The sequence below is a fragment of the Tachysurus fulvidraco genome, chromosome 1, assembly GCF_022655615.1.
Source record: "Tachysurus fulvidraco isolate hzauxx_2018 chromosome 1, HZAU_PFXX_2.0, whole genome shotgun sequence".
Classification (NCBI taxonomy): Eukaryota; Metazoa; Chordata; class Actinopteri; order Siluriformes; family Bagridae; genus Tachysurus; species Tachysurus fulvidraco.
In genome coordinates, this window is record NC_062518.1 from 48,940,440 (window position 1) to 48,968,040 (window position 27,601).

The 27,601-nt window shown below is 46.2% G+C and overlaps 2 protein-coding genes across 4 annotated transcripts in view; one reads left to right on the forward strand and one right to left on the reverse strand.

Moving 5' to 3' along the window:
- Positions 1–27,601, forward strand: part of LOC125138419 (butyrophilin subfamily 1 member A1-like) — a 262,663-nt gene that overhangs the window by 57,062 nt on the left and 178,000 nt on the right. The gene's annotated exons all lie outside the window — the stretch shown is intronic.
- LOC113656963 overlaps positions 24,922–27,601 on the reverse strand; it is a 67,043-nt gene continuing 64,363 nt past the window's right edge. For all 3 annotated transcript variants that reach the window (XM_047814268.1, XM_047814265.1, XM_047814263.1), the window contains 3 exons: positions 26,839–27,132; positions 26,285–26,415; positions 24,922–25,932 (listed from right to left, as the gene is read on the reverse strand). In XM_047814268.1, the coding sequence (XP_047670224.1) occupies positions 25,849–25,932; positions 26,285–26,415; positions 26,839–27,132 (509 nt within the window). In that variant the 3' untranslated portion in view covers positions 24,922–25,848. The remainder of the gene's footprint in view (positions 25,933–26,284; positions 26,416–26,838; positions 27,133–27,601) is intronic.

Consider the following 27,601-nt stretch of genomic DNA (forward strand, 5'->3'; position numbering starts at 1 on the left):
AGCAGCACAAAGTGATTCAAAATAAAAAGATACCAAGGGAAATGGGGTCTTAAATTAAAGAAAATTAAATATATGCATTAGAAATATTAATAAATAAATAATTAAAGACAAATATATAGATTTAGAAATAAATAAAACACTTTCATTTGAAAACATTTAAGCATCTGATGTACATGTGAACTAAGGGGGACACACACACATACACACACACACACACACACACAAATTAAAAAATACACTAAATGTCTCCTTTTTGTGTCATTTGCACTCAAGTTTAAACCTCTCTTGCTCTCTTGCGAGCGCCTGGTGGCCGGGTCTTACCCCACGGGGCCCGGCCGGGCTCAGCCCGAAGGAGCGACGTGGGGCCGATCTCCTGTGGGCCCACCAACTGCAGGAGAAACCGTAAGGGGCTGGTGCAATGTGGATTGGGTGGCAGTCGAAGGCAGGAGCCTCGGCGACCCAATCTCCGGACACGGAATCTGACTCTAGGGACATGGAATGTCACCTCGCTGGGGGGGAAGGAGCCTGAGCTGGTGCGGGAGGTTGAGAGATACCGACTAGAGATAGTTGGGCTCGCCTCCACGCACAGCTTGGGCTCTGGAACCCAACTCCTCGAGAGAGGCTGGACTCTCTACTACTCTGGAGTTGCCCGCGGTGAGAGGTGGCGGGCTGGTGTGGGCTTGCTCATAGCCCCCCAGCTCAGCAGCCATGTGTTGGAGTTCACCCCGGTGAACGAGAGGGTCGTTTCCCTGCGCCTTCGGGTCGGGGAGAGGTCTCTCACTGTTATTTGTGCTTATGGGCCAAATGGCAGTGTAGAGTACCCGACCTTCTTGGCGTCTCTGGGAGGGGTGCTAGAAAGTGCCCCGACTGGGGACTCCGTTGTTCTACTGGGGGACTTCAACGCTCACGTGGGCAGCGACAGTGACACCTGGAGGGGCGTGATTGGGAGGAACGGCCCCCCCGAACTGAACCCGAGTGGTGTTCTGTTATTGGACTTCTGTGCTAGTCACAGTTTGTCCATAACAAACACCATGTTCAAGCATAAGGGTGTCCATCAGTACACATGGCACCAGGAAACCCTAGGTCGGAAGTCGATGATCGACTTTGTGGTTGTTTCATCTGACCTCCGGCCGTATGTCTTGGACACTCGGGTAAAGAGAGGGGCAGAGCTGTCAACTGATCACCACCTGGTGGTGAGTTGGGTCCGATGGCAGGGGAGGAAGTTGGACAGACTTGGCAGACCCAAACGTACTGTGAGGAGTTAAGGGTCTTGCCCAGGGGCCCAGCAGTGGCAGCTTGGTGGACATAGGAATCAAACTCACGACCTTCCGAGTGGTAGCCCAACACCTCAACCACTAGGCTACCACATACCACACTAACTAAAACTCTATCACGCGAAAAGGAAGCCATATGTGAACATGGTCCAGAAGCGCCGTTGTGTCCTGTGGGCCAAGGCTTATTTAAAATGGACTGTTTCAAAGTGGAAGTGTTCTATGGTCAGACGAGTACAAATGTAACGTTCTTGTTGGGAATCACGAACACCTTGTCTCCGGGCTAAAGAGGAGGGAGACCTTCCAGCGTGTTATCAGTGTTCAGTTCAAAAGCCAGCATCTCTGACGGTATTGGTGTGCATAAGTTTATATGGTGTTGGCAGCTTGTATGTTCTGGAAGGCACCATGAATGCTGAAAGGTATATAAAGGTTTTAGAACAACATATGCTCCCCTCCAGAGGACATCTATTTCAGGGAAGGCCTTGTGTATTTCAGCAGGACAATGCAAAACCAAATACTGCAGCTATTACAACAGCATTGTCATAAAATCTTGGCTTTGTCATAAAATCTCCAACAGCTACCAAAACTTCAGAAACTCATAACCTCAATGCCCAGACATCTTCAAATTGTTTTGAAAAGGAGATTCTACACCATGGTAATATGCCACTGTGCCATCTTTTTTGAGACCTTTAGGCAAGGCAAGATTATTTGTATAGCACATTTCATACACAGAGGTCATTCAAAGTGCTTTACATAGAAATTAGAAAACAGTTTATAAAAGAGAAAAAGAAATATATATGAAAAATAAGAAACACGATAAAATCATAACAAAAAAAAAAACAATTAAATAAAATAAATGTGATTTTAATAAAAACAGTTTAAATTATGTTAAAAAGAATAAAACAGCAGTAAAAGTGATTTGGATAAAAAGTGCAGTCAGTGTGAAGCAGCACAGTCAGTGTGAAGCAGCACAGTCAGTGTGAAGCAGCACAGTCAGGGTGAAGCAGCACAGTCAGTGTGATGCAGCACAGTCAGTGTGAAGCAGCACAGTCAGGGTGAAGCAGCACAGTCAGTGTGAAGCAGCACAGTCAGGGTGAAGCAGCACAGTCAGTGTGAAGCAGCACAGTCAGGGTGAAGCAGTACAGTCAGTGTGAAGCAGCACAGTCAGTGTGAAGCAGCACAGTCAGTGTGAAGCAGCACAGTCAGTGTGAAGTAGCACAGTCAGTGTGAAGCAGCAAAGTCAGTGTGAAGCAGCACAGTCAGGGTGAAGCAGTACAGTCAGTGTGAAGCAGCACAGTCAGTGTGAAGCAGCACAGTCAGTGTGAAGCAGCACAGTCAGTGTGAAGCAGCACAGCGCTCATTCAGTAAATGCAGAGTTAAACAGATGTGTTTTTAATCTTGATTTAAAAGTGTCTACTGTTGAAGCACATCTGATCTCTTCTGGAAGCTGATTCCAGCTAGGGTACATGCAAAACAACAACTGAAGTCATAGCCACATGTCTTGGCTTTCACCAAAAAAAAATTTCAAGTCAAAAGACCCAAAAATGGATTTTATATGAATATTTTTCTACGGCCCTGGTCGTCTGGTGCAGAGTTTTTGTGTACTTGTTTACTATATAACTTTGAATTAAAAGGCTGCATGCTCAGTTTGAAAGGCCTTAAACAAGCATAGAACCTATGGCCATGAGCTTTGGGTCATGACCGAAAGGACAAGATCCCGGATACAGGCGGCCGAAATGAGTTTCCTCCGCAGAGTGGCTGGGCGCACCCTTAGAGATAGGGTGAGGAGCTCAGTCACTCGGGAGGAGCTCAGAGTAGAGCCGCTGCTCCTCCACATTGAGAGGGTCAGCTGAGGTGGCTCGGGCATCTGTTTCGGATGCCTCCTGGACGCCTCCCTGGGGAGGTGTTCCGGGCATGTCCAACCGGGAGGAGGCCCCGGGGAAGACCTAGGACACGCTGGAGGGACTATGTCTCTCGGCTGGCCTGGGAACGCCTCGGTATTCCCCCGGAAGAGCTGGAGGAAGTGTCTGGGGAGAGGGAAGTCTGGGCATCCCTGCTTAGACTGCTGCCCCCGCGACCCGGCCCCGGATAAGCGGTAGAAAATGGATGGATGGATAAACAAGCATAGACTCTCTCTCTATCACTCTGGTGTGAAAACAGGCCTGTAACTTGACACCCTGAGCTGTGAGAGGGACAAAAGGTCAGGGATTACGCAAGAATTCTTCTGCGCATCCAGTTCACGCAGACACAGTCAAAGAACACACGGCATGTCGCATACCGTTGGAATCGTCTGCTTATTGGCTAAACGGCTGTATAGGTCCCGGCCCATTTCATTGCTATTGGAAGGAGTAATTGTCAGTCAAAAGCGGGTTCCCAAAAAATGAGGTCATGCCACCATTGGATTCCCAGCCGTCTATCTCTGCCATACAAGCACCGATTGGCACAAATGAGGGCTTATTTGATTCGTTAGGACCTGGGCTATAAATATGACGTAGACTTTGAATTTTTGAATATCCCAATTAGAAGTTAGAGCGGCAAAACGAGATGATGGCGCACTTCTGTTTCCAGTTTTCAGAACACTAACGGAATATTTGCGGCGCTTACAGTTACTTACTTAAAAGGCTTAGGTTTTTTCGTGTTTTTGGAGGATTTGATGCTTTAAAGTTGAATTGAAGCTTGTTTCTGGGTCATCCCCTAGTGGCCACTTTGACTTCCGTGCCGTGCACAGCACGGCGACCCGTTAACACAGATTAAGAATTTTTCTTATCCGTCTGTTTTCCTATTTTACTTACTGTAACCACACTTTTACTTCTCTCACTCTCTCTTTAGAGTCTCTGTCCTCCCATTTTCTTTTACTGCTCCCTGTTTTACTCTTGCTATTTCGGCACTTACTCCTTCTAAGGTTCTATATAATCCCAAGACTGTTGGGCTTATTGACCTTTTTACCATTATCAGAACTCTTCCTGAGCTCTCGTTCTCCTCCTGAGGACCAAAATTAATAGTCTCTAGTTGTCTCCAAGGGATTTTCTCTCCCATGCTATCTTGGGATTCTCCTTCTCTTATCAGATGCCCTATCAGGTCAGTGAACTCCAACACATGGCTGCTGAGCTGGGGGGCTATGAGCAAGCCCACACCAGCCCGCCGCCTCTCACCGCGGGCAACTCCAGAGTAGTAGAGAGTCCAGCCTCTCTCGAGGAGTTGGGTTCCAGAGCCCAAGCTGTGCGTGGAGGCGAGCCCAACTATCTCTAGTCGGTATCTCTCAACCTCCCGCAGCAGCTCAGGCTCCTTCCCCCCCAGCGAGGTGACATTCCATGTCCCTAGAGTCAGATTCCGTGTCCGGAAATTGGGTCGCCGAGGCTCCCGCCTTCGACTGCCACCCAATCCACATTGCACCAGCCCCTTACGGTTTCTCCTGCAGGTGGTGGGCCCACAGGAGATCGGCCCCACGTCACTCCTTCGGGCTGAGCCCGGCCGGGCCCCGTGGGGTAAGACCCGGCCACCAGGCGCTCGCATGCGAGCCCCAACCCCGGGCCTGGCTCCAGGGTGGGGCCCCGGTTGCGCCATACCGGGCGACGTCACGGACCTTGTTATAATTTTCTTCATAAAGGGTTTTTGAACCGCTCTTTGTCTGGCCTGTCACCTAGGACCTGTTTGCCTTGGGAGACCCTACCAGGGGCAGAAAGCCCCAGACAACATAGCTCCTAGGATCATTCAGGCACGCAAACCCCTCCACCACAATAAGGTGACGGTTCAAGGAGGGGCTTTTTTATATTGTATAGTATACTGTAATATTGTATTATATTGTATAGTACACTGTATATTGCATGTTGTATGTATACTGAATGAATAGAGGAACAAAATAGTGTGGATGTAATCGTGTGGTTGTGACAGAGTGATTGTTTTGTTAAGTTGAATGTGTATGAGTATGAATGTGAGTGCACGGTGAGCGGTGAATGTGGTTTGTGTTCTGAGAGTTTGCTCTGTTGCGCGCCGACGCATTTCACTTCCTCAAAGCGGGGAAACAGGGATAGTGTGTTTTAGTCTAGGAGCAGGGTAAATGGTTTAAAGCTTCCTGTTGGTTAAATTTGACATAGTAGTGGAGGAAAAACTTGCATGTTTGTTTTTGTAAATTATATAGTGAACAAAACAATGTAGAGTAATAGAGTAATATATCGTGCAAGTTGCAACTAAGTGTTGTGGCAGAAAGTGTTGTGGTGTGCACATGTGTTGTATATGTATGCCTTTGTATGCTGTTACATGGGCATGTAGAATACTTGAAAATAGGAAAAGAAAACGGGCCGTACCTTATTGATCTTCTCATGTTTAGGCTTGAATCTTGGTTGATAATTTGTGACTCACACACGCCCACCCTACACATGCACACACACGCACACAGTTTGGGGCAGTCTGTATTACGTCCACTTCCAGGGTTGGTCCCCCGTGCAAGTGTTTGCACTTCATACATAAAGACATCAAATATCAGAAGACGGAGACCAAATGAATGAATGTTAGGTTTATGTAATATCGCATGGATGGTTTGCATTTATGTTTTGTTTGTGCTACAATTCTGGTACCAAGATCAGTGACATTTCATTGCGTTTGGGTTGTCTTTGCACTCTTTCCAGCTTTGAAAGCGCGTGCACGCTGCGCGCGCCTGTGTTTCTCCGTAGTGCGTGCGAACTTGCATGATGCAGTCGAGTCTAGGAGCAGTGATTTTAGTTTTTAGTAATGAGCAACAAAGATGCTTAAGGAAATATAACGGAGTAAGAGTATGCATAGTATACGTTGTATCTAGGAAATTAGTGGAGTAAAAGTGAAAGTTCACATAAATTTAAATAGCGACGTAAAGAGGAAGATACGTGAAATTCCTACTGAAGTACAGTAACGTACAGAAGTTTTCGTTCGTATTTGTACTCCGTTACATTACAACACTGCACGACACATTTAGAACATTACAATATAGTACACACAAAGGGTTGTATGGAGAGAGCACAATGAGAAAGAATTAATGTGTTGTATTTTATATACAAGAACACAAACGTCATACCGCTTTTAAGCTTTAATTCCTCATATTAACAACGTCACAGACACACACAGCTTCGTGCTGTTTCCAACATACAACTCATCTACTTCCTCATCAGTGCATCACAACACATACACAACACCATTGACCTCTACTGGTCAGGTCATTTTTAAGTTATAACACAACATATTACATAGTGAATAGATGATATAGACTTAAGGGTGATGAACAATTGAGTTCAGATAATGAAGAAGAGACAGATTTGGAGATTGAAACCAAGGGAGTAAGAACACATTTTGTTGACAAAGTGTATAAGGATAGAAGTGGTGTAGAAAGATAGGCTTTGATTAAAGATAGGCAGTAAAAAAGCTTCTTTCCATGTGACGAGTGGTATGAGGGCAGAAGCACTCTGGGGGCCTGACCGCTGAGCCCAGTATTAAGAGTCCTAGTAGAAACCCCTGGTGGTCAACGGGCTTATCAATAGGCGTGAAATTTAATTTAAAGACCCATTTAATGAAGATGAGGAACTGTTGGTAGAATTATTTGCTGAGCAACTGCAACACTTTAATTTTTTCCATTTTAATTTAATTTTTATTTAATGTTAATTTGATTTTGCAATATCTGCCTTATTGAACGGATTAAATCTTCTTGAAAGCCATACTAGGAAGAATCCTGTACAACCACGTTTAACAAAAAATAATAACAAACAAATAAATAAATAAATGTTCAATTAAAGTTACTAGAACTTTATTTACTAAAGAGATAGTGCCACAGGAGCGAGACAAGGGTGCATGATGGAGAAGGGTAAATGTCTAATCACATCAGTTGCAATTGTAATAAAATAGCACAAAGATGCTGAAAAGGAATATAAAGTACATGGAAAATGGCAAGAACGGGCAAAAGGAGAGTTGCAGTGGCCTGAAGGAGGGACATTTGATGTAGGAAAATGTAGGAAGATGAAGTAAAAAGAGAAAGCAGGGGATTTTTTAAATTTTTCACATTTTAGTAAGTTTGTAGGGAAATGTTGTAATATTGAAATGTTGGGCTCTGCTAGGAGTAGAACTTCTGTCTTTGTCTGATCAGATATACAGAGCATGTAGGCATTCATTGGCAGGATTGATTGCGTACTGTGCATAATCATATGCTGTATAAAGGGGCATTTATTGATATGGGTATTGAGAGAGGGAAAAATTTAGAAGAGCTTTTGTTTCTGTCACTTTCGGTGTGGTTGGAAGTCTGTGATTGGTTGCAGTGATAGGCCCTAAGGCAGTTCTTTTCTACTGAGAAGCACAGGCGAACATTGCCCTTGCTACAGTTTGTGTATCCATAATTTCAGTGCACTAGAAGAATAGACTAAGTGAAAGAGAGATCTACGTATTATCCAGCATACCCATTCACACCTGTCCCCGAACAATGCAACAGGCATCGCCCTAAACATTCATTTGTATCTGCTACTTGGGCAACAGTCATAAGGAATCTCAGGATCGTTTAGTTAAATAACAAACAAAAAACTACAAAGATACAGGGAGTTTCAGATACTGCTCTACATGATGGAGATTGAAATACCACACAAAATTTGTTCTTGTGTGTAATTACGGTCTAATCGTAAGTACAAGTTTAATATAAGTACAAATTTAACAGAAAAGCACATTTAGAAATTAATTACAATGAACCATCTAACAGTTTAAATTTCGTAATTTCGTGTAAGATGCACAGGCTATTTTGATTACCACTCTGGCCCAAAGTTGCAGAATTACAGCATGGACATGACAAGCTCTAGTTTTCCAAAATAACTAAATATGTATGTGTTCTACACATTGTGATAAACACAAAAAAAAATAAAAAATTGAGGAATTGTATTTGTTTGAATCTTGACAAATCCAGTTATGCAGAGTTTAGGTGAGTTCATGGCCAATAAACACTTCGGTTATCCAATAGCATTATGAGGACAAACAATAGAACCCATTAACTATGTAAATTATGTAAATGTGGTCTTGTGAAAAGAAAGAAAAAAAAACCATTCACAGGCTTTTTAAAGGTGATGTAATTCTGCAACAGTGGGCTTTACAGGGTTAAATGGGGTTATGGAGAGAACAGAGTAAAGAACAGAAGTAAGAGAAGGCTACAGCCCCACCATCAGGTGAATGTGAGGAGCAGCCCAACCCCTATCCGAGTACAACGGGATCCATCAATACAGTTGGGAGAAGGAAGCAAAGCACATGGAGTAGAACTGGAGATCACAAGCGGGCAAGTCAAAGGGTTAATACGACAGGTATCAACAGGAGAAAAAGACATGAAGAAAAGACATGAGGAGCCCAGCTCCCCTCTCCCAAATGACCACAATAGCAAGTCAAAGGGAGGCAGGCACACTACGTGCCTTGGACATTCCTGGACATAACTGGATTAATACAAAGGTTGCCAAATGTGTGTGAGGAGGCACAAAGATGGATCACCAGACTTGAAGAACAAACAACCGGACAACACTTGGCCATACTCGATCTGAAGGCAATCTTATGTCAGACCGTAGGAAAAGCTAAAATGATGGAAATACCCAATAATGCCCTTGAATGGCAGACGATCCAATGGGAGACGGTCCATACAGGAATATCCTATGGAATGTGCTAAAACATATGTACTCATCTAAAGCCGACCCAGGAAAGCTACACAGGAAAAGCTACACAGGAAAAGGAAACGGGAAGCAAAGAAAAATGCAGAAGATCTGCCAGTGCAACTACATAAAACCCAGCTGGGGGAGCTGGTGAGAAATAAATAAGAGAGACAAGAGAAGAAGGGAAAAGTAGACAAAAAGGAAACACCACAAAACAAGCAGCAGTTATGGTTGCACCAGCTGCAGGGCAGGCAGCACCACCCCCAAGTGGTGGGATGCCATATCCAATGGGATATCCAATGAATCACCCATGAACTTTCAATAGGCTCCTCAACAGCGTGGCTGGGGCCCAGGCAGAGGTCGGGGAACAGGAGGACAAGGAGGAAGTTACTGGAATTGCCATAACGATTACTTAAAACACTTAAAACAAGATTGTCCCTACTTGCCATATGGGATGCCAGGCGGAGCCATTATAACCAAGGAAATCAAGGAAGGCAACCCATGCTAGCCCCAATGCTTCAACAAGGAATGCAGCCAGGAATACAGCAAGCGCCTATGATAACACAAGGAGCTGGAAATTGAGCAGGCCAATGGATGGGCTGGGGCCAGCTCTGGGGGAATGTGAAGAGGCCTAGAGAAGCCAGAGGGGGAGCTGGTGCAGTGTACCACCCCATTGCGTCCTGCACAAGAACCAACAATTATGGTGGGAATTGGAAATGAAGTACAGGCTCCATTCCTGATTGACACAGGAGCCACATTTACAAGCATTGGCAAAGAAGGCTTAAAGCTTCCCCTCACACGTAGAGCAAATAAAGACAGTGGGTTTCCCAGGAAACACTCGGACTCTATAATTTACCAAGCCTCAATGGATTACTGCAGATGGAATAACAGTGCAGGCACCTTTATTATATTTCCCCCGACACACCAGCCAATCTTCTCGGAAGAGATGTGCTCTGCAAATTAGGAGCTGAAATACATTGTGGACCAACAGGAATATGGATAACACTCCTGGAGATGTTAGCCCAACGATACTTAGTAGTAAGCCAAAAAGAGGAAATAATAGATCTGGACAAAGTGTTTTGAATGGAGGTCAAAGGCAAGGATACATCAAAAATATGGCAAGAATACTCTGAATGGAAACCGTGGTTAAGGCCCGATTGCTATGAAGCTAGAGGACCATGGCTTTGTACCCTGAAATATGATGTAGGGGGAAAAGATGAAGAGTATGCATCACTATGGGTGGAACGACTAGAAGGAAAACAATATGATATCAACATGGACAGTATAATAATTGGCCAGCCAGGAGTGGCTGCATATGCCATACTCCCAGAAGAGATTCAAGGATGGTATCAAGTCGGCGATGCAGTCTCCCACATCTCCCTGATGATAGGGCAAGGTAAATAATAATAAATAAATAGATAGATAGATAGATAGATAGATAGATAGATAGATAGATAGATAGATAGATAGATAGATAGATAGATAGATAGATAGATAGATAGAAATCTCAGAGTACATGTCAGAAGATAGGAAAGTCTTAAAGATAGCTTATATAGGAACAGAGCAAGTAGTAGCAGCAACCATGTTAGTAAATCAGCAAACAAGAATACATGTAAGAGTAGAAGCAGAGGTACAGATGCCCCTGGTGGCAGATGAAGAAAACTTAACAGAGAAAGAAGTAGAAGAAGTACTAAGAGGTAGGACTACTTAAGTCAGCAAGATTAGTGAAAATACAGGTTAGACCCAATGCACCATTACCCTATCAGATACAGTATCCATTGTCTAAACACGGAAGGGATAGGACCAGCTATTAAAGGGAGGGCTAGTGGAAGCAGGAATTCTAATCCCCACAAAAAGTCAGTGCAACACTCTGATTTTTCAGAAAACCAGTCAATCAAATAGTGGTGGCAGAGACCCCAGTGGTCCCAGATCCACACAATTTGTTATCAAACATTCCAGAAGGGACAAAATGGTATACAGTAATTGTAATCTGTGTTCTGCAGTTTTTAGTGTTCCAGTGCACCCTGACTCTCAGCTCTTGTTTGCATTTGCATATCAAGAACAAGGATACTGTGAAGCCCATCAATATTTAACCAAGTACTAATCAGAGATTGAGTAAATTTACAAATGAATAGCATCATGGTCATTTTGGGCACAGCGAGGTTTCCAGAGAGCAGATGGCTCAACTATTACACATGGACTAGCCATATGAGAACTAAGAAATTAGCCATAGTGAAGTAAAGGTTGAGGATGAGTTGAGGCAGTAAAATGGGCAAGAAATGATGCTAAGACAGTAGCTAAGTTTTTGTGTAGAAAAGTAATCCCTAGATCTAGCATTCCAGCTCTGTTGAGGTCAGACAACAGACCTTGTTGTGTAAATAAAGTAATCAAGTCACTTGCACAAGCATTGTGCATCAAACACAAAAATGGGATGTGTTTATTACCCAAGTTCTCAAGGAAGCGTAGAGAGAGCAAAAGGTTTGTTGAAAGAAAAAATTGCAAAAATATGTGCCAGCACAAGCCTGAATTGGATACAGGCTTTATCATTAGCACTGATGAACATGCGCTCACAGACAAACCGTACAACACACTTGACACCGCGTGAGATAGTGACAGGCAGGCCAATGCCTGTAGCATTTACGTGAAGACCCTATAAGGCCCCGTCACTGGAACAAGTGGAAGGCGAAATGTCAAGTTATGGAAAACGTTTAACCCATGTCCACAGATTCTTATATCCACAGGTGTTCCGTTCCCCCAGTAGGAGAGCCACATAACCAGGTAATAATAGGAGACTACGTGTACATCAGAACATTCAAGAGAAAACATTGGAGAGAACCAAGGAGAAAAAGACCTTTTAAAGTGGTGTTAGCTACTCCCATAGCAGTCAAGGTTGAAGGTAAGGAATATTGGTATCACCTTAATTACAGTTGTGGTGCGACAGCAGTAGCAAACACTGTGGAGGAGCCCTCAACATCAAAGACAAAGCAAGGAGCTGTCGACATCCACCCGCCAGAAGACTTTGAGACACTTGATGCCTTATTTTAAAACTAAAACTGTAAAAGTGCACCTGTAAGCCGTGGTGCAGGAGGCCTTGCCCCGTAACAAGGGCAAAATAGATAAACCGATAGATAAATCCAATAAAACTGATAAAACAAAATGACACAGATAGACTAACTGCCCAGATCTTTTTTATAATGTGTAATAGTGTTGATATTGAACCCAGCAATCAAAATAGGCTTCCTTACAGTAGAGATCCATACCGCTATCCCACGACAGTGATACCTGTAGTGCCCTGGTACCTTCTGATGCTGTTAGAAGTGGGTCTCAGCCAAAACATAGTACAGGCACAGAGTCTACCACTGTTGATTATTAAGATTTGATTATTAATTATTATTAATTCCCATATTAACAGGAGGTACCAATTAAACGGCCCAACCAGCTATAGAAGTACACATGAAGTACGCCCTAGGTCTACTTGCCCATGCTAGCATGCAAAAGAAAATACAAAACAACACAAATTACTTTGTTGGGTACTCGTTCGATTAAACAGGCACTTTTCAAAAGTCAGTTTCCGACCCAGTGACTATAAAGGGGCTATAACATTGTAAATTGTAAAAAATATTGTCATATGTTCTGTGTCTACTGTCCCTGTTTGTCTATGTCTCCCCCGTTCGTATGTATAAGTGTTGTGTGCAGATCCATGGAGACCTATCCTGTCCAACGCTTCCAATCGGCTCAAAGGTGCGCACATGTGCCTGCCTTGATCACAGCCCTGAGGGCCTGGTGTATAGATTCTACGTGGAAGAGGGCACCTCGTACCCAGTACACTGCGCCACAGAACAAGACATGCATTTCTCATTTCCCGCTACGTGCAGTAGAAGACTATTTGTCAATACTGTACTCTTTTATTTTGTGGCTATACACTGAGGACATCATTTACTGTTGGATCACGGAAGGTCCAGACTGGCGGCTGACCGACCGCCCGTGAAACCATGATTCAGATGCAGTATTTGCCTTGTCAGGGACATCCTATGCCCACAAGTACTCGAATGTTTGGCGGGCGTTGCAGACCAAAAGAAAAATAAGGGCTCCCTTGCCAAGGGGGATGTACTCAAGGCATCGTAACCACTATTGGTGGTGGCCGTAACTAACCTAGGACTCTGGTTCTACATGGACTCTATTTCTTATGTGTTTGTTGTATGGTTTTAAGTGTGATACGGTGACCCTGGTGACACTGTTTTCACTGTCGCGCAATATTCGGGCAGAGTGAGAATTTTCCCAAATTGGGCTCTGAGGGTTTTTCGCTCACTCCTGGATCACCTTTTGAGGTTGAGCCTTTATAAGAAGGAGGAGGGAGTATGTATGAGTATGTATATGTGTTTTTGTTTTTTGGTTTCTGTTTTTGTTTATGAGGCTTTACAGCCTCACAGGAGGATGTTGGAAAAAAATCATTAGGTTACTGTCGTAACCCCGGTTCTCTGAAACATCGAGTGGAGAGATCCACCTATGGGAAGGGCATCCGTTCCTGACCTCTACAGAAGCATCCAATTGCACCAAGTCTGGCTTGACAGACAGGAGCGCGTGCCAAAGGCAGGTAAGGTAACGCCCCTTACCCGAGTGCATAATGCACCTGCACGCGCTGCCTTTCCTCAGTGTACATATTCGCTTCTCGTGCAGCAAGCGGGGCAAACTTGGTGGATCTCTCCACTCGATGTTTCAGAGAACCGGGGTTACGACAGTAACCTAATGTTCTCTTTCATCATCTCGTGTTCGAGATCCACCTATGGGAGATATAGACAACTCCCCGGTTGCCCAATACACTCACAGCGAGGCCCTGTAAGCCAGAGGACGGCCAAAAAGGTTGTGCTCGGCACGTCACAAAGCAGCAGACATAACATACTGCTGCTATAACATACAAAAGCTCAGCCAAAGGGAAACACAGCATGCGGCAACATGCATGTTAAAACCTCGCTGACGTCCAACAAGCGGGCAGCCTGCAGGAAAAAAACATGTAAATAAACATGTAAATGGACCAACCCGAGCGTATGGCGGGGAGAAGACCATATGCCTGAAAAACATGCACAGCCAGGCCGGGCGGACAGGGCTGACAAGAGTGCACGTGGCTACGAAGAGCCCACACTCAAGACCGCATGAGCCACGGTGGTACAAGTAACATCAAGCCGGTAGTGCCTAACAAAGGTGTGTGGAGAGGACCAGCTCGCCGCGGCACAAAGGGCCCCAAACAGAGCCCACGAAGCAGCCAAGCCTCTAGTGGAGTGAGCCCTGTGGCCATCTGGAGGCTGCACGCCCCTAGACTCATACGCTAAGGAGATAGCTTCTACAATCCAGCGAGAGAGGCGTTAGTTAGAGATGGGTTTTCCCGTGTTCGGCGGGGCCCAAGAAATGAAGAGCTGATCGCTCCCCCGAAAAGAGTTCATCCTGTCCACGTATGCCCGTAGGGCACGCACAGGGCACAAAGCATTCAACCTCTGGTCCTCTGCAGAGGAAAAAGGAGGAGGGTGAAAAGCGGAGAGCTCAATCACACCACCAGTGAAGGCTGGAAAGCACTTAGGCACGAAGGCCGGGTTATGCTTAAGCCAAACCCTATCCCCACTAAGTGAGAATTTGGTGCACGAGGAATGAACCGAGAGCGCATGCAAATCACTGACACGTTTGGCGAAAGCCAAAGCCAGGAGCAGTGCCGTCTTGAAGGACAGCAGCCTGAGGGAGGTATCCCCCAGGGGCTCAAAAGGCTGTTGGGCCAACACCTCCAGCACCAAGGAGAGATCCCAATCCGGGACCACACTCCTGGTGACCGGCAGGGAGCGGCGCGTGCCCCTCATAAATCTACGGATAAGGGAGTGCTGCCTCACCGTAGCGTCACCGAAACCGGAGTGACATGCAGCGATAGCCACCAAATAGACCTTAATTGTCGAAAAAGACCTGCCACGATCGATAAGGCCCTGTAAAAAACCCAAAATATCAGTGACTGAGCACAGATACGAGACGAGCTGGTGCTCCTCACACCACGCCTCAAACACACGCCATTTGCAATCATAGAGAGAGCGTGTGGAAGGGGCCCTGGCACTCTGAATCGTGGCGATAACATGGGGGGGAAGCCCCAGCGTGCTCAAATTCGCCCTCTCACGGGCCAGGCCCAGAAAGCCACCCTGCCCGGGTCAGGATGAAAAATCTCCCCGTTCGCCTGGGTCAGGAGATCCGTACGCAACGGGAGGGGCCACGGCTCCGCATACAGAAGAGGAATTATCTCCGCTAGCCAAGGTGCCTTGGGCCACCTGGGGGCTATGAGGATCAGAGATAAATCCTGCACCGCGACCCTGGCCAGGGTCGGGGATATCAGGCAGAGCGGAGGGAAAGCGTAGAGCAGCGCGCTGGGCCATGGATGAGCCAGAGCGTCCACGCCGAGGGGGGCGTCCTCATCCCGAAGCGAGAAGAACATAGGACAGTGGGCGTTTTCGTGCGAGGCGAAGAGATCGACGGCAGCCTGGCCGAACCTTTCCCAGAGCAGTCCCACTATCTGGGGGTGGAGCCTCCACTCTCCGTACAGAGGGTTCCCCCTCGACAGAAGGTCTGCACCCCTGTTCAAAAGGCCCGGGACGTGAGTCGCCCGTAACGACAGAAAGTGCTGCGTGCTCCATACCAACAGCTTGTGAGCCAGAGTGTGAAGCCTTGAGGAGCGCATGCCGCCTTGACGGTTGATATACGCTACAGCTGTCGTATTGTCGCAGCGTACCAGCACATGATGCCCCCGCAGGCGGGGTGAGAAATGCATCAGAGCTTTCCACACAGTGAGGAGCTCCAAGTAATTTATATGGGCTGAGCGAAGTGAGATCGGCCACACACCGTTCACTGATCTGCCCTCTTGAGTGGCTCCCCACCCTGTCAAAGAGGAATCTGTCGTGACCACTTTCCGCATCATGATCGCCCCGAGAAGGGTCCCATGTGCGTAAAACTCCGCAGCTCTCCAGTGGCGCAACGTGGCCATGCACACGCGCGTCACCGAGACAAAGCGGAAAAGATCGCGCAACGGGCAGAGATGAAGGGACAAAATCCACTTCATGAAAGCCCTTATTCTCAGAAGACCTAGAGGCAAGACATGGACAGCCGAAGCCATAAGACCCTGTAATCTGAGACGTGCGATACTGTATCCGCGCCCCTTCTCTGAACCGCGATAGACAGTTCATGAATGAAGAGACGCGCCCCCGCGCTAGGTGAACGTGCATCGCGACGGAATTCAGCTCCAGACCCAGGAATATGACTTCCTGAGCGGGAGTGAAATTGCTCTTTAACACATTGACTCTGAAACCGAGCGCAGCGATGTGTGAGAGCACACGGGCAGTGTTCTGAATCACATTCTCTCTCGAATCGGCTATAATAAGCCAATCGTCTATGTAAGTCAGGATCCTGAGACCCGCTATTCTCAGCGGCGCAAGCCCCGCCTCCACACACAGACAGAACGTCCGCGGGCTCAGCGCGAGCCCGAACGGAAGGACTGTGAATTCGTAACATACACCTTGGTAGGCGAAACGAAGGAATTTTGTGTGCGGAGGATAGATGCTTATGTGGAAAAAAGCATCGCTCAGATCGATCGAGCAAAACCAATCGTTGCGCTTTATCGAAGGTATGAGAGAGCCATGTGTTAACATTCTGAAGTCGTATTTCCGTAAATGTTTGTTCAACACTCTGAGATCCAGAATAGGACGGAGAGATCCGTCCTTCTTCGGGACCAGGAAATAACGAGAATAAAGCCCCTGATCGCTTAGATGCGCAGGTACAACTCGAATCGCTCCCTTCTCGAGAAGAGATGAGATCTCGTCTTTCAGAATGTGGGCGGAGCACTGGTCCGTGTGGGACCAGACCACTCCGTTGAACCGCGGGGGTGATTGGACAAACTGAAGTCTGTAACCCCTCGTGACTGTGTGAATCACCCAATCAGGGGCCGAGACAGACAGCCAGGCGGTCATGTGACTCCCGAGCGTCCCTACACGGGAGGGCGGGATGCCGGGGGCCGGTCCGGCCGGACCATTCATTGATGGCGCGACGGCGCCCTCCAGTGGCCAAACCAGAGAAGTTTTCATAATTTTTTTGTGAAAAACTAGGGCCGTAGCCTTTATTGAACATGTGAGAGGTGTGAGAAGGGGGGGGTGTTTGGTGACACTGCTTCTGCACTCTGGGCGACACGGGGAACGGTGAAGCCTGTGCGGAACAAAGGATGACCCTCGCCAGCGAGGGGGGGGCGACCTCGCCGAAGGAGACCCTCCGTCTTTTGGACGGGTGAGCCTGGAGGGTAGAACGGGTGTCCGGACGGCTGGCCGCCCATGAACGCGGACTGAAGACCCCCAGAGGCCGAACATCAGGTCGGCCGCTTACGTTTCGGAACAGAAGGAGCGGGGATAGGAGGCCTCCGAAGACGTCTTACCCCAGGGCCTATCAGGGGGGAGGGGGCTCGCCCTGCTGAGCCTGTGGCTTCCCACGGGGTTTGTTGGACCTGCCAGCGTAGTGGGACTGGTGTCCCGCAGCAGGAGCGTTAGGCGGCTGCCCAGATGGCGTCTGGTGCGGCGCCGGCTTTCTAGGAAGACACAGTTTGAAGGCCTCGTCCTCCTTCTTCTTATCAACGCAGCGCTGCTGCATCAGCGCAACGGCTGGGCCGAAAAGAGCTTGACCCGGCTCAACTGGCGCCCCAGCGATGCGGCGCTTCTCACTATCGGGGAGACAAGATAGGTTGAGCCACAGCGCACGTTCTCCAACCACCGACAAAGCCATGGAGCGCCCGCTAGCCTGGACAGCCTGACGGGCGTTGCGGAGGACGAGTTCATTGACCGTGACGATCTCCTTCCAGAGATCGGGGGATGGCGACCCACTCTCCAGCTGCTGGCCTAAATCAAGCAGGAGTTCAGCCTGATACGCGGACAACAGCGAGGAGACATTGAGAGCTCGAATGGAAAGAGCTGAGGCTTTATAAGACGCCTGATGTATTGATGTGGAGAAACGATCCATCTTGCCGGGGAGGACGGGCTTGGGTGGGCCGAGCAGCCCGCCCAGGGATGGGTTAAGGTGTCTGGCGATGGAAGGCTCGATCACGGGGGGGGTCGCCCATGCCCAGACCTGCCATATCCTTCACCTCAAGCCCCGCGAGACCGTGTTTTAGATCAAGCGGATCTCCCCAGCAATACCTCATGTGTTCTGCACATGCAGGGAGGACGGGCAGGAGCTGCTTCCTCGGGCCCTAGAAGCTTAACGTCATACACGTCCCTCTCCTGATCCGAAGCGTTCAGGAGAGCCGACCATTCGATGTCGAGGCACGCGGCGGCGCGTTCGCAAAGCTCCAACAGCACCGATTGAGGTGGAGCGGGGGGAGCCTGAGGGGCCGCGGAAGACGGGATGGCTACCTCGTCATCCGAGCCCTCAAGAAGGCCCGCCTCGGCCTCATCCCCGGAACCTGCCGGTCCTTCGGGGAAGGACACATGTCGACCCAGTCAGAGGAAGCCGTGCCGCGGGAGGCCCCCGGGAGCGCGGTGGCGTCGCCTTTTTCCCCCTCCGAGTCGGACAGCTCGCAGTCGACACACTGGGAAGTGGCCGTCTTGAGCCTGCGACGCAGGAGCTTTTTTGGGAGCGCCAGGCAATGGCTACAGTTCTCCGGCAGATCAATAGCCTCTTGCGCATGCTTGAGACCCGTGCAGACAACGCAGAAGGGATGGGAATCCCTCGCGGCGATAAGCGCACCGCACGCGGCCGGGCAGGCTCGCGATAGGCCGTCCACCAGAGTAGCCGGAGCCGCTTTGGAGAGCGCCATAAGGAGGGAAAAAAGGCAAAAAGCAGGCGGGCAGCCTACGGAAAAAAAGGGGGGGGGGGTGCGAGCGTGGGCGGCTCGCGAAGCTCACCTGGCTGAGGACGAACACGTCCGGCGGAGGCTGATCAAGCGATATGTCCTCCTGAAGACAGAAAGTGCAGTCCCAGTGCATGTGCAGGCCCAGTCTGGACAAACAAGACAGACTGAGATCATAAGTCTAGCAAACTTAAGGAGTCAGCATAAACAGATCTCCACATATATGCAAAACAACATTATAAAATGCAAAAGCTTAGCTTAAGTAATAATGCAGTACTTTTACTAACCAGATAAAAAATGTAATTGTAAGTCGAATACCGCTAATATATAATCCAGTTGATTTGGAACCTGATGTTACTGTAATCAAGAAAATCGTATCCTAAAATATGATCATAAAACGTCGTATGTCATAATCATCCTAAATCAGAACTCCTATCGGACGAATTCTCCTCTCCAGTACCCTGGCATAGACTTTTCCGGGGAGGCTGAGGAGTGTGATCCCCCTATAGTTGGAACACACCCTCCGGTCCCCCTTCTTAAACAGAGGGACCACCACCCCAGTCTGCCAGTCCAGAGGCACTGTCCCCAACCGCCACGCGATGTTGCAGAGGCGTGTCAGCCAAGACAGCCCCACAACATCCAGAGACTTAAGGTACTCAGGGCGGATCTCATCCACCCCCGGTGCCTTGCCACTGAGGAGCTTCTCAACTACCTCAGTGACCTCAGCTTGGGGGATCGACGAGTCCACAACCGAGCCCTCCACCTCTGCTTCCTCAATGGAAGACATGTTGGTGGGGTTGAGGAGATCCTCGAAGTACTCCTTCCACCGTCCGAGGATGTCACCAGTCGAAGTCAGCAGATTCCCACTCCCACTGTAAACAGTGTGAGCAGGGCACTGCTTCCCCCTCCTGAGACGCCGGACGGTTTGCCAGAATTTCTTCGAGGCCAACCGATAGTCCTTCTCCATGGCCTCACCGAACTCCTCCCAGACCCGAGTTTTTGCCTCTGCAACCACCCGGGCTGAAGCTCGCTTGGCCCTCCGGTAACTATCAGCTGCCTCCGGAGTCCCCCGAGCCAACCAGGCTCGATAGGACTCCTTCTTCAGCTTGACGGCATCCCTTACTTCCGGGGTCCACCACCGGGTTCGGGGATTGCCACCACGACAGGCACCGGAGGCCTTACGGCCACAGCTCCGTGCGGCTGCATCAACAATGGAGGTGGAGAACATGGTCCACTCGGACTCAATGTCTCCAACCTCCCTCGGGATCTGGTTGAAGCTCTGCCGGAGGTGAGAGCTGAAGATCTCTCTGACAGGAGACTCTGCCAAACGTTCCCAACGGACCCTCACAGTACGTTTGGGTCTGCCAAGTCTGTCCAACTTCCTCCCCTGCCATCGGACCCAACTCACCACCAGGTGGTGATCAGTTGACAGCTCCGCCCCTCTCTTTACCCGAGTGTCCAAGACATACGGCCGGAGGTCAGATGAAACAACCACAAAGTCGATCATCGACTTCCGACCTAGGGTGTCCTGGTGCCATGTGTACTGATGGACACCCTTATGCTTGAACATGGTGTTTGTTATGGATAAACTGTGACTAGCACAGAAGTCCAATAACAGAACACCACTCGGGTTCAGTTCGGGGGGGCCGTTCCTCCCAATCACGCCCCTCCAGGTGTCACTGTCGCTGCCCACGTGAGCGTTGAAGTCCCCCAGTAGAACGACGGAGTCCCCAGTCGGGGCACTTTCTAGCACCCCTTCCAGAGACGCCAAGAAGGTCGGGTACTCTACACTGCCATTTGGCCCATAAGCACAAATAACAGTGAGAGACCTCTCCCCGACCCGAAGGCGCAGGGAAACGACCCTCTCGTTCACCGGGGTGAACTCCAACACATGGCTGCTGAGCTGGGGGGCTATGAGCAAGCCCACACCAGCCCGCCGCCTCTCACCGCGGGCAACTCCAGAGTAGTAGAGAGTCCAGCCTCTCTCGAGGAGTTGGGTTCCAGAGCCCAAGCTGTGCGTGGAGGCGAGCCCAACTATCTCTAGTCGGTATCTCTCAACCTCCCGCACCAGCTCAGGCTCCTTCCCCCCCAGCGAGGTGACATTCCATGTCCCTAGAGTCAGATTCCATGTCCGGAGATTGGGTCGCCGAGGCTCCCGCCTTCGACTGCCACCCAATCCACATTGCACCAGCCCCTTACGGTTTCTCCTGCAGGTGGTGGGCCCACAGGAGATCGGCCCCACGTCGCTCCTTCGGGCTGAGCCCGGCCGGGCCCCGTGGGGTAAGACCCGGCCACCAGGCGCTTGCATGCGAGCCCCAACCCCGGGCCTGGCTCCAGGGTGGGGCCCCGGTTGCGCCATACCGGGCGACGTCACGGACCTTGTTATTATTTTCTTCATAAAGGGTTATTGAACCGCTCTTTGTCTGGCCTGTCACCTAGGACCTGTTTGCCTTGGGAGACCCTACCAGGGGCAGAAAGCCCCAGACAACATAGCTCCTAGGATCATTCAGGCACGCAAACCCCTCCACCACAATAAGGTGGCGGTTCAAGGAGGGGGTTTTCTTATTATTCAAATTCAAATAGTATTAAGTACAAAGTTAAAGTGTGATTAATTAATCAGTATTAAGTATTAATAAGTATTAAGTATTAATAATTAAGTATTATAAAATTAGTGTTAAGTATAATTATTTTAGTTTTAAGTGTGAAAGACTATTATTGACTATTATCTATTATTGACTATTAATTGGGCTGTAATGCACCCCTGGCATATGTCCACTTGGAGGGTGGCTCTCCAAAAATTTCCGACACTCCATCCTACTCCCCATCTTTCTACACTCTTCTGCCTTCATCAAGACTGATACTTTCGAGTTATGTGGTCTAATTAGTAAATATACTAATCCTGCCTGAGAATGGATATGAGGAGCTCTTTTCCAAAACGTTATAAATCCATTTTAATTTTTTTTTTTTTTTTTTGCCTAGACCCACACATTTTGTTTATTATTAATGGTGCTTGCAAAGCAACATTCTTACTATCCTGCATACTCTTCTGGACAAAAATTCGGCGCATAACTTGTCCCGCAGCTTTTGTCCTAGACCCATGAATGAGGTGTCAAATTGACCGGCTCATTGAGGAGAGGTGTGCTATGACTTTTCTAAGCGATCCGAGTATCAGTACTTCCGGTACCGGGTCTCAAAATGTCCTTTTTTCCCATAGACTCCCATTATAAACTTTGAAGGTTTATGACTCGGCAAGCTTTCGAACTATCTACACCAAACTCGGCCAGCTCCTTTAGGGTGATGCGCTGAACAAACGTTTAAATTGGTGTACCAACTGGCCTTTCGGTTGTGTCGCAGCCCCGCCCCCAAAATATGCAAAATCAAAAAACTTTTTACAACATGGACATGTGACATATCAAAACACCCAGAACAACAAGGGGAACTTCCTCACGTGTAATTTGATGAAGTCACGTGACGTCACATGATTTCACGTGAAAATAAAAATTTAGCACAAAATGGACATGTGACATATCAAAACATTCAGCACGATAAGGGGAACATTTTCTTCAGGAAATGTACGTTCTAGTATTCAATTTATCCTGTTAAAATGGTCTGTTGGCTCAGTCTGAACATGTTAAACAGTGACTGTTAAATGAAACAACAATTTTGTTGAATATAAATTCAAAGTTTCTTTTTATTTTTTTCCAAGAAGCTATAAATCCATCCTTTATTTATTTATTTATTTATTTATTTATTTATTTATTTATTTATTTATTTATTTATTATAAAAAGAGACATAAACCAACAAGAAAACATGCAACATATGACATCAGCGAAATAAACTTCTGTAATAATGAGTCGTAAGTCTGAGGATCCATTTGCAGCTTTTAATAGACAATAGCGTAAACAACAGGCAGAGTTCAGGGCCGGCAAACACGACAGTGTAGGTAAGGCAAGAACGTAGTCGGAATAACAGGCAGAAGGTCAGGGCAGGCAGCAAACAGTCAAGAGGCAAAATACAGAAACAGATCCAAAACCAAAAACAGGAATAACCAGAAAACGCTCAGAATGACAGCCGTAGCAAATCAAGACTTCACACTGGAGTCAAGTTCAAGTGTGCCTAAAATAGGTGGGTAATTGGCCGCAGGTGGTGATGTAATCAGTCCCGGCAGGTGGCTTATGGGAAATGTAGTCTGGAATTGTTAATACTCTGGGGACGGTTCCCTCTGCTGGTGATCGGAGGGTGAGACAGGTGCTTCCATCATGACACCACCGTTGGTCTTACGTCCTTTCCAAATTCAGCAATTTGTATCCACATTTCTTTATGGGCTATTTACTTGCGTTTAGCTGTTACAAAGCCATTTAACTTCCATGTGTCTAAATGTTGATTGTAAACATCTACCAGATATTCAGAATCTGACACAATTATGGTGATCATCCAGCAAAAGGTCAGCGCTTGGAGTAAAGCCGCCACTTCGGCGGTCTGTGAGCTTCCAGTTTTATATTCTGTCACATTTCTGAACACGGTTTTGCCTTTACTTTACAGGCACTTTTAATCTTGCCATCTCTGCTAGATCCGTCAGTAAAAACAACTTGGGTTTTTCTATCTACGTAGGTCTCTTTTTCTTTCTTTGGCCCCTTCTTGACCCTATATTTTAGTTGTATGAAACCCTTCCACAATCCCACTAACAATTAGAGTTGCTCTTACCTTGAACACAGGTGTCCTTCGAAGTCCCTCAGCCTTCTAACAAAGTTTCTGCTCCAAGTTCTTCTACCTATTCTATTGATTGAATCTTTAGATGAAGGAGTCAGACTTAGACCTTTTTGCCTTTTCAGGATCCTCAGAATGGGAGGCCTTGTTTTTATTAAAAGCAGTGTAATATAAATAGATGTGTGTAATATATGTAAGGTAAAAGAAAAGCAAATTACAAACAAAATCTCCTTCAAATAGTCAAACAATTCTAGCGTAAGTAGAAATAAGTAAAATGCAAGGATAAAATAAACCAAGAAACACTCTCCAAGTGTAAGCCTGAGTTTGTTCTCCTGATGCACTCTCTATAAGCAGTCACAAAGTATACTGTAACACAGTGAGCTTGTCTCAAGGTGAATGCACACCGATAACTGGTTCTAAAACCCTATTTATACCATTTATTAGTATGATTTCATAACGTCATTCTGCTTCTGTCAGCATACCATCAGGTCTCTGATGATCTCATATTTCTGCAAAACATCCTGAGATGTCTCCTCAGCTGCACGGCTGATTGTGTGTTCTTATGCTGCTGACACAAAGCTGCTGACACAAAAACTTGTGATTTCCTTTTTAAGCTTTCTTAAAAAAATATATAATTTCTTAATCACATAATGGTTACATAAATTCATATAAAGGTAAAGGAAACTTATCATTCTTTAAAATGGAAAAGAAAACTTATTCTATAATCTTCTTTCAGCAAGATGATGGGTCTTGATCCAACTGTCTAGGTACAGTGTCTGTTTCTCTTTGGGTTGAATCAGGTTCCTTCTAGATCTTTTCTTTACAGTTTTAATCAGATATATTTAATTTCTTTATGCCATATAACAATTTCCCCATTTCTTTTAGTTTATTTTCCACAGCTTCCTTTTTCCTCGCTCTCTGTCTCTGTTGTCTTTTATTTCATTTCTCTCTTTTTACTGCATTAATTTCACTTTGGTTCTTTATAGTATTAGATGAGATTGTTACATAAGGATAACCATGTGCACGTTGTATGGCAGTTACATGTGATATGGCAGTTACTACACTCCTAACATTTCTATTCACAGAGTGTACTAGCACGAGTGCTGCAGTCATCAAGTCTAACTAAGTTGTAATTCATTGTAAATATACACATTATTGGGGGCGGTCCCATCAGATAGAGACAAAACCCTCCGGTGACAATCAAAGCATGAAAGGATGTAACAGCCCCACACCAGATCCTGGATTTTCACCTGCCCTTTATAATCCCATTAACAAATCAAAATCAAATCAAATTTTATTTGTCACATACACATACATACAGGGTACGACATGCAGTGAAATGCTTTATGCAACTGTCTTTATTATAAGAATAAAGGTATAAAAAAGCAAATAAATAAAATAATAATAGAATAATAAAAGAAGTATAAACTATATAAGAAAACTATATAAAGACTATGTAAAAATATGAAACTATAGATGGAGAAATGGAGAGATAATGTATATACATATACAGAAATAAATATAAATATGTATGGTTTTTATAGATTGTCCTTAAAGTGTCCAGGTGAAGTATGGTGTGTAAATAGTGTATATGGTGTATACAGTAAAGTGGCACTGTGCTGTGCAAGTCCAGAGTGACAGTGACAGTCCAGAATTAGTGTCAGTGCAAAACATGGGGTGGTGTATAGAACAGAGGGGATGGAGAGAGAGGTCCAGTGCTGTAACCATCTAACACAACAGTCTTTCTCAGACCCCTTCATTATCATAGGAATGAATTCACCTCTAACGCTTGGCATTCCTTCTTGAATCAAATGGCCACCTTAAACAATGGGACAGATGTCACAAAGGGACAGATGATACCCTGAGTTACCTTGCCCTTTCCTTTCATATTAATGAGATACAGGAACCACAAAACTAATGTAAAGTTTGAATTTAACATGCATTGTAACTCGATTTGGCTTCAGCATGATCCACAAAAATATGCTAGAACTAAAAGGAAATAAAACAATGACTTAAGATTATTTTCCCACAGTGGACACACATCACACTTCTGAGGAACCAGGACTGAAGCAGATCCCAGAGAAGGACAGAGGATATAAGCCATGAGTTTGAAGGCTTGATGATGTGGTGTGTAGGTGTGGACATCTAAACCAGGGTCTGATTCCAAAAGAGATCTGCAGTAGTCTGGTCTAGACCTGACAACTTGTGTGAGGATCTGAGCAGATTCTGTAGTCAGGTCATGTTCTTCAGTTGTTGTGAAGCGCAAAGGGACGGAGAAAGCTGTAGATCCAGATAAATGTCATTTATTCCTGTGCTCCCATTTGAGTTTTGATCTCTTGGACTCTTCCATCTGTTACTACTTGTCACTTTCGTTCTCACTCTGTCTTAACATCAGTTCTCCATTAGGTTCATTTTTATTGTGCCATTAAAGCTCTGAAGTTCTCCTGCTCCATTCTTGGGCCTCTGTACAATATACTGTAGAAGAAATAATATGTATATATGCATTATTACATTATATATTAATATTAATCACTAGCTGTAAACCTAAGGTTCAGTAAATTCAATCTCCTCAAAGGCTGATGAATAAAATTGAAGATAAATTCAGGTCAAAGTCTTTATTTATAAAGAACCTATAGAGGGTTTAGTTGTCAGTGTGAGACTGGGAGACATTTATTTAGTTATTATACAGTAGGTGATCATTATATTTGTTCTGTGGAAGTGTCCATGTAGTAACTGAGTGATGTCTAATCAGGGTGATGTGGAGTTTATTACAGCACACAGTCATGTGATCTCTGATGTCACAGTTCTGCACGTCTCTGTTACTTACATCACCTCTTCGGTTACAGTGATATATAATCCTCAGGATCAGGATTATCACAATCAGTGCAGCAACCAGAAGCACCGCTATCAGGATGAGCGCCCACATTGGTAGATCACACTCCTGATCTTTGTTCTGATCTGTACTCCCCACACACACGCACACACACACACACACACACACACACACACACACACACACACACACACACACACACACACACACACACACACACACACACACACACACAGTGTTTATTAGTGACTTACTCACTGGCACATGGTGTGTGTTATGATTAACTGAACACCAATAACACACCCACTGGGCCTCATTTACAGTGTTAGTTTTAAACATTTATTTATTTGTAAATCATCTGCAGGAGAATTTATTTACTAGTAAACAAACCTGTGTGTAGAAAATGTAGAATTTAATGACAGCTTCTCATAAAGTTTCAGAGCAACTTTGTTTTATTTTATTTTATTAACTAAATGTTCATGATGATTTCTGACCAATATCAGACTGTTGAATTTTACACACCGACACAAATCACACTGAATACGTACCGCTTACTGTTACTGAGTAAATATGAAGTTTCTCGTTATACTCTGTGTCTGTGACGATGTAATCTCCATCATCAGTCCTCTTTACTCCTCTCAGTGTAAGAAGTGTGTTAGTGAGTGATGTTCTCTGTGTGTATTCAGCTGTACAGTTTAGTGAGCTTTTACACACACTGCAGATCTGTACACCATGTGGATCTGTTGAATTTCTGTGTTTAAAGATCACCTCCACTTGGTCTGATATGTGCAAATTCAGCTGTAGATCTTCACAAGGATTCACCTGAACTGATGAGATGATGGCTGAGGAGAAAAAACACCAGACTGAATTTTAACTGGATGTAAATGTAACCCACTCGAATTATTCAATTGATAGATCCAGTAAATCTGTCACTATTTATCATACTTAGAATAAGTGTTTCTTATTTGCACTTATATACATATGTAGGTTTTTTTTTCTTTTTCTATCTAATGCATAATATGTTTAGTAGTAGTAGTAGTAGTAGTAGTAGTAGTAGTAGTAGTAGCCTCTATTGTCACTGGTCACAAATACTGTGAAATTAGCCATCAACCTGTCCAAACATACAATACATACAATATGGCAAGGGGGGGGACAGGCCAGGAAGACAGGGAATTGAAAAGAAATACAGCATAACATGAGGGAAGGGAGGAGAAAAAAAACAACCCCCAGACTATACTCCGGAGGAAGTACAGTGTGGGAACAGGAAAAACACCTCAGCAACATAAGCACATAAACAGTACGCCATAAACA